The following is a 13,127-nucleotide window of genomic DNA, read 5'->3' as shown; positions in this document are numbered from 1 at the left end:
TGCCCTTGAGCGCTCAGTGGATGTTAGCGTTCCTTTTGCCATCAGCTCGCCACTTCCCATTTTTCTCGTAAACTCTATAGGGAGTACTTGGGTACAAAAAGGGTTGAAGTAAGAGTCACCTACATTTTTTAAAAAGGCTGCTTTAAGCTTGTCCCCAAGTAGTTTTGTCCAGGAGTCAAAGGAGAATAAAGGCTGGGTCAGATTCAGTGAAAGCTGAGATAAGAGGTAGAGAAGGGGGGGATGGTTCCTGCCTGCTGTGCAGTAGGATTCAATAAAAAGGGGGTGGGGGGAGCCTGGACATGGCTACTGAAAAGGGAGAGGGGAACACTCATTTGTGAGACTTCAGAGCCATCTAGGAGATGTACAGAGGAACTCAAGAGTCTGCCGAATTCCTGGACTGAACCCTCAAACGGGTCAAGTGAGGGAGGACATGCTTCATATCAGGCAACTTCCAACTACATCAGGGTTTTGAGGTGATAAGGAAGAGTCTTTTCCCACTAACATGAACATTTCATTTCTTGATTCAAATGTATTCTCTAGACACATAGACGGGTGAATGCGGATCTCTCCCTAAGGCATCCTTTCTTATTAAAAGCAACTCAGTCTATGTCAGGGGACAAGGCAGTCCATTATCTAATGAAAAGCTCCTGCCACTGATTAATTTTTTTTTTTTTTTCTGTACGCGGGCCTCTCACTGTTGTGGCCTCTCCCGTTGCGGAGCACAGGCTCCGGGCACGCAGGCTCAGCGGCCATGGCTCACGGGCCCAGCCGCTCCGTGACATGTGGGATCTTCCCGGACCGGGGCACGAACCCGTGTCCCCTGCATCAGCAGGCGGACTCTCAACCACTGCGCCACCAGGGAAGCCCTTTTTTTTTTCCTTCTGATTAATTTTATAACAGCTGCAGCTAAGTGGTGGGTCTTTTTTTTCTTTTTTAAGAATGATTTCTATATTAGTATCCTTAAAAGGATCTCATCAGTAGTATCTAGTTTCCAGAAAAAGTAACACATAAAACTGAAACATACTTCATTTTTATAAACATCTTACTGTCATGAGACTTCTGGGTGCATGGGCAGTTTGAGTCATGTCCGTCCCCCGTCCCCCCCGCCCCCCCCCCCCCCCCCCCGCCCCGTTCCTCTCCCGAGCTAGCGTATACACAACACAGAAACAAGCACATTTTATCATGTTCCTGGCCACTTACGTATCTTGAACTGTGTACTATCTGGGACTAACTATTCATGCTTAAGGATTTAACAGATTATCTTCTTCCACCTCTCAAATAACAACAATAATAAAAACCCAAACAGTTTATTTTCCCTAATAAGATTAAACGGGTGAGTACCAGCCTAAGTCAGGAACGTTCCAAAAAAAGAGTTTTGCAAAAGGTTAATTTGTTTTCCCCGTGGTAATTAAGGGTCAGATTTCCACTGATGTCCACTTTGGCATCTATTTTATTCACAGTGGTATTGAGGGGAATGGATATTGGGGGTGTGTGGGAATTGGGGACCAGAGAATGGAGAGAGGCAGACAGGGGATGCAAATCAGTTTCCATTAGAACCTAAAACTTACACTCTTAGATAAAGGATAGACTACGAAATCTTAATCTAAGTTTTAAGACTTCTGAATAGTTGAAAGTTACCAAAGCTTTACTTTTTTTTTTTTTTTTTTTTTTTTTTTTTTTTTTTTTTGCGGTACGCGGGCCTCTCACTGTTGTGGCCTCTCCCGTTGCGGAGCACAGGCTCCAGACGCACAGGCTCAGCGGCCGTGGCTCACGGGCCCAGCCGCTCCGCGGCGTGCGGGATCCTCCCAGACCGGGGCACGAACCCGTGTCCCCTGCATCAGCAGGCGGACTCCCAACCACTGCGCCACCAGGGAAGCCCCAAAGCTTAACATTTTTTAAATAACATTTATCTTAAGAGCGATGAGTAAGGAAAGATGCTACTTGGCTTTAAGGAGATTTTGCACTAATGAAGAGATAAAGATATAAACATGTCTAAAGAGTTAATGAAAAATTAGTTACTTATAAGTGTTCATGTATACGTAGACATTACTTTTCAGAGAAATAACTTGTATATTTAAAAATTCTAATCCTCATATCTGGGCCAAATCAGATTTGTGATAGTCCCATGCAAAACAAATGTCTAGTTAGATGCTCCGCAGATCTATTTATGTCTGGAAGAGTGCCTTAGCCATATAAGCCGTCTACTGTAACATTGTGTTAAACATTAAATTAACTGTCAAGCTGTCCTGCATCAGTGACACCACTTGGTAGCAAGAATGGGGAACCCTGTGATCCCAGATCTTACTGCTTTGTTCCTCTGCCCCACGGAGGATTGCAAGGGAAGGATGGTGCCCTCTACTTGGTATTCTGCATTTTGTTGCTTATAGTTCAGTTAATGTGTCAGAAGTACATTTGCTGCAAGTAACAAAATACCCGAGCAGCTGTATCTTAACCACATAGGGGTTGATGTTTTTTGTATAACAAGAAGTCTGGAGACAGTAGAGAGCTAAGGAAGAGTTCAGTGATGCCATCAGAGATCTGGGCCTTTGTTCTGCTGTAGTATCTTTAGTGAGTGACCTTTGACCTCCGGGTTGCTTCATGACTGCTGCCCCTCAGGCAGGAAGGAGAAAGGACCTTCTCCCTCTCAGGCTCTTTGTCTTTCATTTTGGAAAAGGAAACCCTTCCCTGCAGATATCTTGTCAAGCATTGACCAAAACCATGTCCACATGGCTGCCGCTGGCTGTAGATTAGAGAATTGAGATTCTCCAGACTTTGTAGTAGAGAAAGACCAGGGAGAAAGACTTTGAAAGTATTGTGTGAAACCACCTACAGAATCCGCCACAGTTAAATACAGCTGAGTCCACTTTCTAGATTACAAGCATCCTCTCTAGATGACCTTTGTTCTTTCTCCTTTTATTCCAACTCCTTTATGTCTGGGAAAGTCTTGATATCTATGTAACGTGTGTTTCAGAAACGAAGCCCAAGCTCAGGCGGTAAGGGGTAAGTAAGCACGAGAATTATTCCAGTGATTCATCCAGAGCAGTGGGAAGTGATATTATTTGAAGAGAAATCGAATGTGGTATCAGTGTCACTAACGGCTTAAACCTGATAAAAGTAGGGAAGTTCCTTTCCGAATTTCATTCAATTCAAACCATTTATTGAGCACCAACATTTATTGCCCTTCGGTGCCAGTGATATTGAACACAACACAATCTTTCCAGAAGTCTCCATTTCCTTTTCTCATCTTTTCTTCCTCCAGTAAAAGAATGAAAGATAAAGCTACTTCTAGTTAGTTATATCATTCATTTTTACCAGTATTGCTATAGATTTTATTTCTATCGTATATTGAGTATTTAAATAAATCTTAAGCCTTCGTGGGCTAACGGAGAAATTAATCACTATTTCATAAAGAACATGGCTTATATGGAAAAGTTTCAATTCCATTAACCTTACAAATGTTCACCGGAATAGTTTATGTCGTGTTGGAAACTACTTTTGCATCTGATATATACACGGCTCTTTGCAGCGTATGTTTCTGCTCACATAACCAAAGAAAATACATATTGATTTTTGTGTGAGTGAAGTACTTATCTTTGTGTTTTTCCCAGTATTTTAGAAGCCTGAATCTTCAACCCCTGAGCTTAGTATACAGTTAGGCCCGCAATAGGTGCTTGGATAAATGTGAATTGATGATTTTTAAATGTGTAAGTAACGGTCACTTCATGATATACAGTCAGTAGACTAGTTACGGGTTTTGGTTCTGTCTTCCCATATTCTTGTGCTGGAAAAGTCAGGGTACTGAGGCAGTATTTTTGTTGGCACAGTCCTTTAGTTTGAATGCATTAGTAAATGGTGGAGTCCAAAGAATTAATGGCTGGAAAAATTTTTGGAAAACCCAGTAAGAAATGTTTCCACAGCGTAATTTGAGTGAAAGCCAGATAACAGCTAGTTATTGGAGGAACTTGACAGTAAAAGCTTTTGACATAGACATGAAAAAGAGGGTGGAAGTAAATTTGGGGGGAGAATAGGAAGTGGTCTGGCTGAGGCAGAACTCCAAAAGGAAATGCCTCCTGGGGCCAAACTGGTCATTTAAATGACTGAAGGCGGCTGGGTGGGAAGTGGGTCAACCTGAAAAGCTTCTCTTGGGGCTAATTGGGCCTCGGCTTCCCCCACTGACGTGCAAGAAGGTGAGTCTTCAGATCCTTCCGGAGAAGCAAGACGATGGGAAGTCTCCAGATTTTTAACTGTTGGCAAATCACTCAACAATTTAAAAAACCATTACGGGAGCCAAAACCAACCAAACAAACGAAAACAAAAAACAGGCTAAATTCAGCGGGTTTGTGCCCTGTGGTCTGTGGCTACCGGAGAAATCATTGAAAGATGAAGCTAGCGTTAAAGGAAATGGACGTTTACTGCTGTTTATTTTTATCATGAAAATAGATTTACCACAGATTCCCCAATTGTGAGAAAGGATGGTAGATTTGAAATAGGTAGTGTCAACCCTATTGCAAAGAAAGTATGTTTTTCCAGCCCCCGACAAATAGGGCACAAACTTTTTAAAAACTGTTTGTGAATTTGGTTATATGAAAAATTGTAAAAGGTATGAAAATCAGGTCACATTTGATCATTGAAAAATGTCTCACCTTTATTATACAGAGTAAAAATCTAATTAAACTGTCTCTGCCCTGGAGGATCTGGGATGTGTGTTCATTTGTGAAGAGAGTGTGGAAAGGATGGTTAATTAATGAAGTGTAGAAAAGAGTTGAAGGAGACTGGGGTAATTTTATAAGTTTGTGGAGTTCTGAGAGTTGCGGCGGTTAGTTGAGTTGCCCGTGTTAAGGCTCAAGGAACACACGGGAGAGCAGTGACTGAAGGTTCTGAGTCAGAGAAAGGGAATAATGTCGTTCAGCCCAGCGATGAGAGTGGACTGTGTGACTGTTAGTCTCTTGTGATGAAGGAGACCAGAAGGAAAGAGCATTGGCTTGATTTGGTGTGGTTCTAATCGGAGCGTGAAGGGAAGGCTGATCAGAGATAGAGGATCCGTTTAGAGACCTTGCCGATTGATGTTTCTTCTGACCATAAGGATGGCAAATAAGGAAGTGCTTAGGTGGAATAGCTTTTTCAGTGAGTTGACCGAAGGAGAAAAGGCACGATATGGAATTCGGGAGTAGGGAATGAAGTTAAGGATGTACGTTCTTTGAGTGCCGTGGCACTTGATCCCTCTGTTTTCGGTGCCTTACGTCACTCCCAGCTTTAGTTACTTCTGATGCCTCCGTGTCTGGTGCAGCTTCTTCTGAGATCAACCCTCCAGCCTTCTGTCAGGGTGAAGCCAGGGGTGGCTGGGATGCTTGGCTGCATGGGCTAGGGGAGAAGGTGTGGAGGGCTCTAAAGAGTTGCAACCACTCCCTGCATTTTCAGCCACATCACAGCCCTCAGAAGAACCCGAGGCCTCTAATTTCTGGGACTTCTTGGCTGTGTAAATGGGCATATGCTTCCTGCTAGTGCCCCAACTGCCCCTCTTCCCCTCACATGGATTTAGGCTTGGGATTTCTCCTGAATCAGCTACCATCAGGTCATCTTCCAAGACACTGGAGTCTCTTCTCATCTCCTCTCCAGTTTTGTCTCTTTTCTTTTAGGTAGATGTCATTTTTAATTCTTTTTCTGTCATCCTGGTAGTTTGACATGAGGAATAAATGAGTCTGTTCCATCTGCCACGTTTAGCTGGAAGTCCCAGGACCTGAGTCCTTAACATGAAGTGCAGGGCCCTACAGTGGGCCTCCCCCTGCCTACCTGGGGTCATTCTTCATCCTTGCGCTCTGAGATTTCAGCAGTCTGGGCCTTCTTAGGATTCTTAACGGTCTACACTCTTCTCTGCTTACGAGCCTTTTTTTGAACATGCTGACCTTTCATCTTGCTTTGCTCTTTCTTTCTACTCTTCACCTGGCTGACTCCATCACCCTTCAGATCTTTGCTTAAACGTCACTTTCTCAGAGAGGCCTTCCTGGCCTGTGTTTCCCTATGTGCTCACTCTCGATAAGCATCGAGAAGGTAGGTGGAAGGATTATGAATAGATGGATGTCTTTTTAAAAATAAGTTTTCCTTGAGTAACGTTGATTTATAACATTAAATGAGTTTCAAGTGTACAACATTATATTTCTACTTCTGTATACCCTGCAGTGTGCTCACCACCAAAAATTTAGTTTCCCGCCATCACCATAGAGTTGACCTACTTTACCCGTTTTCCCCTCCCTGCCTTGCCTTCTAGTAACCATTACTCTGTTCTATCTGTGTGTTTGTTTTTATTTGGTGGATGTCTTTTAAAAAGCTATAAACCAGTTTTTCCTAAAGAGTCTTCCTGAACCATTATTATTATTTTATATATACTTTTTGGTGGACAAAGCTTTGAGAATTAGAGCCCGAATCCTTTCTGATTTGAAGCTTAAGTAGAAGCAACATGGTGCAGCATTGTCCACGTGAGTCACCTCTCCATTATCTGGGGGAGAATTCAGGCCCAGAAATAGTATTTAAGATACACGGTGTCTCCCCACCACCCCCGCAGAAGTTTACCTTGGCCATTTGTTATAGAAACTGCTTTCTCAACAAACCTTTTACCAGAGCAGCAAACAAGAAAGCAAAGCTAATTTGAATTTCAGCTCTTCCACGAGAACAGTGTTGCTAAGTAGTGAGATTGAGCTGAGGAAGGCCAAGCAAAAGGAGGGCGCCAGAAAGGCCTTGAACAGCCCACAAGTCAGGATTTGGTGCTCTCTTTTACTTCACAGTTGAACTTCCCTATTTTTTTATTTTTGGTTTGGGTTGGTTTGTGTCTCTCCTTCACAATTCTAAGTCTTCCACATTTGTGCTACCCTGGCTCCTTTATTGCTTCTCTTCGTTTTTCAGAAGAATTCTAGAGAATAACTGGTAGCAAATAAGCAATACCATTTCACACCTGGAAACAACTGACAGTAATTATAAATTCACAGCTTTCTGCAGTTCATACAAGTATGAATGTGTCATTCCTATTTATCTCTACGTAGGTTTATTTTTTCCCCATTTAAGTAAAGCTCAGTGTTGGTGATGAGGTTTTAATGAGTGTAGATTGTAAAAGGCCTCAACTATATCTAAAAAATTATAGCCCAAGTGTCATGTGTTAATGTACCTCCTCTCTCTTGGCTAATTCTTTAAAGATACGTTCCAGAGCTCCTCCGTATTATTGAAGAGCTCTGGAAGCGGTCCCCACAGTTCTGCCTTGTGCTCTAAAGCTTCTGAAGCCTGGCTATCTTGGCTTCATTTGCTTTCAGGCCAGACTAGGTTTAAATGACTCAGTTTATCTCAAGCCTCAGAAAGGCCTGTCCGTGGCTCTCGCCTGTTCTAGTGAGTTTGAACTGATAAGAATAATACTCGTCGTGTGGAGTGTCCATTAGAACGCTATAGGAAGAGTGAGGCTGGGGAATCAGATATATTATTAATATTTTTAAATCTACTGCCTTCCTGTATATTATATTAGTGGAGGGGGAGACTACCTTGTTGTGGCTTCTTTGGAAAATTTGGAGAATTGCTAAAATGGACATGCAGTAGTAGTTTAATTCACATTGTATGCCAACACTGAAGTTGGAAGTATACCCCCCCAACATCATACTTCCTCTAGATTTTATTTTTCACTCATGATCACCTGAGTGATTTGGAATACATTTCTGCTGGGAAATAGAGTTGGTAGGAAACAAAGACCACACCACGAATTCATCTGTTGGGGTAATCTTCAGCCATCCAGCTCTTTCCACTCATTACATTTATGGGGTCATTGCCATCCTTTCTACCTAATGTAGATAAACATACTGAAACTCTGGGCCTTTCTAAAAAGTGCCCACAAGCCATTGGAAAGCTGGACCGAAATACTCCTTGTTTTCAATTCTAGACCTCAGTTCGGTCATAGGTAGCAGGATTTTTGAAGTATGATTAAAAGACAGAAAGCAGCTGTAAAATTGAAATGAAGGGCCTTAATGTTTTATTTCTATAATAGTTTCCAAAATTTCCCATAACTTTAAAATGCTGAGGTGTTTTTCAGTCGTTTTGCAAGAGCAAGTCCACCAATGTGTAGGTTTATGGCTCAAACTTGATCGATCCTTCCTCTTTTCTGGTGAATTTCACACCTTCCACCACTACCTTCCACAGAATGAAAGTAAACGTCATGCAACAGAAATACTTACCAAAGTCAAGGGAAACTCATAGGCTAAAGAAAGGTGCAGCAAAACCTGTTATTTGTTTTGTGCCTCAAAATAAAAGTCAAATGGACCATCACTTCAGTAGCTGGTGGTTCACCTTGCGAGCGTAGATGGTGTAATGTTGCCGCTTGTTCCTTAAGTTTCTAGATTTCTCCATTTTTAGGCCAGAACCAGCCCTGGATAAAATAATTCAAGTCATGAAGAGGAATGTACAGTTCAGCATGTTTATCCTTCCAAGTGCGCTCTCTACCAGCTGCCATGCAAACATCGTGTGACTCGTTTCTTGGATAGTCTCACGCCTCTTGAGTTCCGCTTGTGAGAGCTAGTGAGCTCATCACAACTTGGGCCAAAGTCCTGGAACGGCAGCTCCCAGGGAAAGTGGAGGCTGGCCTCCCACGGGGGATGGGGATCGGGGCTTGAAGCTTTATCCTGCATGCATACTTTAGCTACGAGATCAGCTCCAGCCTCAGCCCAGGACAGTGTCACATTGTCCGCAGCTGTACCGCATCTTGAGGTTTCAGTGTGTATCCTACACATTTTCACAAGGCTGCGGAGACTTCTCTCTCCCAGCTGTAAGCCAGAGGGCGGATTCAGACAACACAGATGGTTAACCCTCTGGAGTAGGACTTTCAGGGCACCAGAACTCCGTTGCAATTCACTGATGCTTACTGGATGTAAATTTGTATGGCTTCTGTTGCATTGTGTTGAAAACTAGCCATTTTCCCCGCTACTTTCTTTTGGTCTTCCTGAATCACTGTTGGCTAATTGGTTGGACTGTGGTACATAGAAAACTGGTGGCAGAAGTCTTGTTCTCTGCATTGTGTTTGGGGGTATGCTTGAGAGGGCGTCAGAGTGGATTAACGCCAGGTAGCATGTGCCGTAGTTAAGGAGGATTTGAAAGGGAAGAAAGTTTGTACTGCTTTAGGGAAGCTGAGAGCACTGCTAGAGCAGGAATGTTCCAGATGCTTGTCTCTGATAGTATTCTACCGTGAACCACGCCCTGAAAGAATCAGATCATCCTTGCCTCTCCCACTTGGATCTCAAGCTCCTGGAATTTGCCAATTCTTGATATGAACGGTGGGGATTGGATGGGGCTTCTGACCTCATTTAGACCATGTGTCCTGAATTCTGAATAGATCCAGGAAAATCGGACAGAGTAGACACTTTTAAGTTATTGAATACCTTTTATTGGCATTCATCATAAACAAGAGACCCACAAATATATCCCAGAGGTGAGTTTTTGGTCTAATTGACTGCAATAGTCATTAAATACTCTAAAAGCCCACAAAATGGAATGTAGAAAGACAAAAACAATAGACCACACAGGTCTCTGTAGAGTTTATACTTGCACTTTAACAACATGGAACAAGAAACTGTATTAAAATGTACAGTTAAAGACTCCATTGTACTTGAAGGCGCATACGAATTACCTGGGGATCTTGTTAAAATGTTGACTCTGATTCTTAGAGCTGGGTGGGGCCTGAGATTCTGCATTCCTAACAAGGTCCAAAGAGGTGCTGGTGCTGTTGGTCCTCGAATCATAATTTGGGCAAAAAGGATCTGCCCAGGTTCTCTGGGGTAGGTATGTGTTGGTAGCCACCCGTGGTTAAGACATCGGTGAGGGCTGCCTTCCTACCCACATCTCGGCTACCAGGTGTATAATGAAAGCAAGTCTCAGAACAAGCTCTGTCACATATGAACACTTAACTAGCCACAGAGCAGAGAACAATTTTAAAGCCTGTGTCCAAGGCACAGTGAAGTCACAGCCCTGCCTTTTTGAGTGCTTGGCGGGAGAGCCTCACAGTCCACACCTGCCACAGTCCTTCACACAGCGGTTCTCAGAGTGTGGTCTCTGGACCAGCAGCCTCAGGAGCACCTAGAAACCTGTTAGAGATGCAGATCCTCAGGCCCTCTCCAGACCCGCGGAATCAGAGCATCTGAGCATGGGGCTTGGGAATGTGTATTTTTAACCAGCCCTCCAGGTGATTCTGGTGCGCGCTCAAGTTGGCAAACCCCTGCTGTAACAGCAGGATTTTGTCCGCCATCTAATTGACTTCAGGCAACCAAGAATCCAATGAACTACGGCTGGAGATTTTGGAATCCGGCCTAGGGCACCATTTTTAAAGGTGGAGGGCCTGCTAGATTCTTCCCATGCCCTGTTAACGTAAGGGCAGGGAATGTTTCTATTCTAAACCCTTTTCAACAGTCCTGGTCTCTTGTAAACCACTAGTATCACTAACACAAGCCCATCCAACATTAATTTGGATACTAGGTGTATTAATAGGATTTTAGGTGTAACGAGAGCTAAATATAGCTGAAGCACTTAACAGGGGTGGCTCTGGAGTGAGGCTTTTTGATTAATTGCTAGCCAACCACCCCTGGAGTGTGCTTTCCTGATTAAGACGACTGACCGCCTCTGCAATGTAGCTAAGCTAACACACACATACTTCATATTGTACGGCCCCTGTGAGGGTTTTTTTAACTCTTAAAATCTACTTTATTGAGGCATACTTTAAACACAATAAAATGTACCCATTTTAAGTGTACAGTTTGAGTTTTTGACAGACGTATGCACTCAAATAACCTTCATATCAATCAAGCTATATAACATTTCAGTCACCTAAAAAATACGACTGTGTTCCTTTCAATTAGTTACCCACCCCATCCTCGCTCCCGGCTACCATCTATCTGCCTTCTGTCAGTGTATAGGTGAGATTTACCTCTTCGAGAATTTCACATAAGCGGAATCAAACAGTATTTTTTTTTTTTTTTTTTTTTTTTTTTACTCTTTGTGCCTGACTTTTACCCGGGGTAATGTTTTTCAGATCAGCTCACAATGTTGCTTTATCAGTAGTTAGTTCCTTTTTATTACAGAGTAGTATCCTGTTGTGTGACTACACCACTATTTGTTTATTCATTCTACTCTAGTTTTCTTTCCCGTTTTCGGCTATCATGAATTAAAGCTACTGTGCGCATTCACGTACACATCTTTTTGTGGGCGTGCTTTTATTTCTTTTGGCTGAATATCTAGGAGACGAATTTTGGGTCATAAGATAGATGTATGTTTAATTTCATGAGAAATTGCTAACCTGGTTTTCCAAAGTAGTCGTACTATTTTATATTCCCACCAACAGTGTCTGAGAGTTCCAGTTGCTCCACATCCTTGCCAACATTTAGTATTGCCAGTCTTTTTGGTTTTTACATTGACTATTTTAAAGTAAATTACAGACATTGTTTTTCTTTCCCCTAATTTCAATTTAGGTTGTTATATTTGATCTCTGCAAAGGCCATCAACCTAATAACGTTGACCCAAGCAGCTTGGATATGGATTAAATTATTTCCCTTTCTTAACCTCCAATTAGGATTGGTTCTGTAGGTGCCGTTTGATTATGGCAGTTAGTCATGTTTGCCAGTATAGTTTTTCTTTTTTTCATTTTTTTGTTCACATATTCATTCAGTTTGTCGGTCAGTCCCTGAGCTGTATTAGACCTGTTTTTTCAGAGAGCAGTTGTATGTTAAGTCACTGGGAAATAACGACAGAAGTAGGGGACAGGGTACTTGTCTTCAAGGAGCTTTTTGGAGCTGGGTTTATGAAACATAAATACACAAAAATGCAAGAAAAGAAATATATCTTGGCGTATATCAGGGCTTACGCAAAATTGAGTGAGGGCATCATCTGAATATAGATTTCTGCTAGGTGAGGTGAGTTGGGGCTTGATAGACAGGTGACAGTAGAAACCACTGTAGCAGAAATTGTTGAGCTGTTAATCCGTGCAGAATATTAGAATGATTGCACCTTAGAATATAAAGCTAAATGTTTATTTTAGTCCCAGTTTTATTTTACTTATTTTAATCTCTTTTAGAATAGCAGTATCTTCATTAGTACAGAATACGTACGGAAACAAATATCCATTCTGATGTGGACTCGCAACTCTTCTTGTTGACGTCTAGTATCATTTTTGTATGTTTAGCTTGCATCCAAACTTTCGAGCAAAAGCTTCCAATTAGTACGTGTGTGTGTACACACATGTGAGCTTGTGAACTTTTTAAGCCAGCTCTCTTTTATCCTGTCTTTGCTGAATTAGTTACTTTCTAGATAAATGCAAAATAGTTAAATAGAAGGAACCTGTGGGATCAGGTGGACCTAAACCTGGAATGAGGGTTAACTGTGCCAATTAAATTTTAAAATACATCTCACACACAGAGACACACGCCTGTGTTGGGTAAGAAATATTCAAAATGTTCACAGTGCATATCTTTGCGTAATGGGATTACGGATGATTTGTTTACTTGATTTTATATTTTCCTTTAATTTCTAAGGTTTCCACAGTGAGCATGTATAACTTTGATAATCAGAAAAACATGTTATGTTGCCGCTTGATAGTTTGCTAAATTCTCATAGCTGTTTCAGGGAAATCTTCCCTGTTCTCTTTCACCTTGTGTAGCAAAGATTCACTACAATAGAACCAAGATTACAGTCTAGAAAAAAGAAATACCTGTCCTTCTTTTCCCTCTTGGGCACAAGGACTATATGAGCTCCCTGCAGGCTATGCCACTGTCATCCCTCACAGAACTTAGCTTTCCTGATTGTCAAAGAGCAAAAAGACATTTTTTTTCATTCCCCACGTTGGCAAAAAAAGCACCTTTCCAAAATTGGGGCATATACAAGAGACTTTTTCCCCCTAGCCTCTTGTTGTTGTTGGCAAATCATTGGGAGTTTATCTGTGCCTTTTGAGAAAATAACAAATGATCTTTGTTTTCCCCCTTTTTTCTTCAGCTGACCTGAATAATGTCAGGTTCTCGGCTTATAGGACTGCCATGAAACTCCGAAGACTGCAGAAGGCCCTTTGCTGTAAGTATTAACCAGTGCTCGAAATACTTGATAGTTATTCTTTGGTTTAAAAAAAA

General features: G+C 42.1%; 1 protein-coding gene across 4 annotated transcripts in view; it reads left to right on the top strand.

Moving 5' to 3' along the window:
* DMD (dystrophin) overlaps window positions 1-13,127 on the top strand; it is a gene marked incomplete at its 5' end in the record, with an annotated part of 2,126,456 nt that overhangs the window by 1,998,650 nt on the left and 114,679 nt on the right. For all 4 annotated transcript variants that reach the window (XM_082864911.1, XM_082864912.1, XM_082864913.1 and 1 more), the window contains one exon: window positions 12,997-13,071. In XM_082864911.1, the coding sequence (XP_082721037.1) occupies window positions 12,997-13,071 (75 nt within the window). The remainder of the gene's footprint in view (window positions 1-12,996; window positions 13,072-13,127) is intronic.

The sequence above is a fragment of the Leucopleurus acutus genome, assembly GCF_964270905.1.
Source record: "Leucopleurus acutus genome assembly, chromosome: X".
NCBI classification, from domain to species: domain Eukaryota; kingdom Metazoa; phylum Chordata; class Mammalia; order Artiodactyla; family Delphinidae; genus Leucopleurus; species Leucopleurus acutus.
The sequence above is the reverse complement of the archived record's forward strand: the minus strand, read 5'-3'. Positions and strand labels throughout refer to the sequence as shown.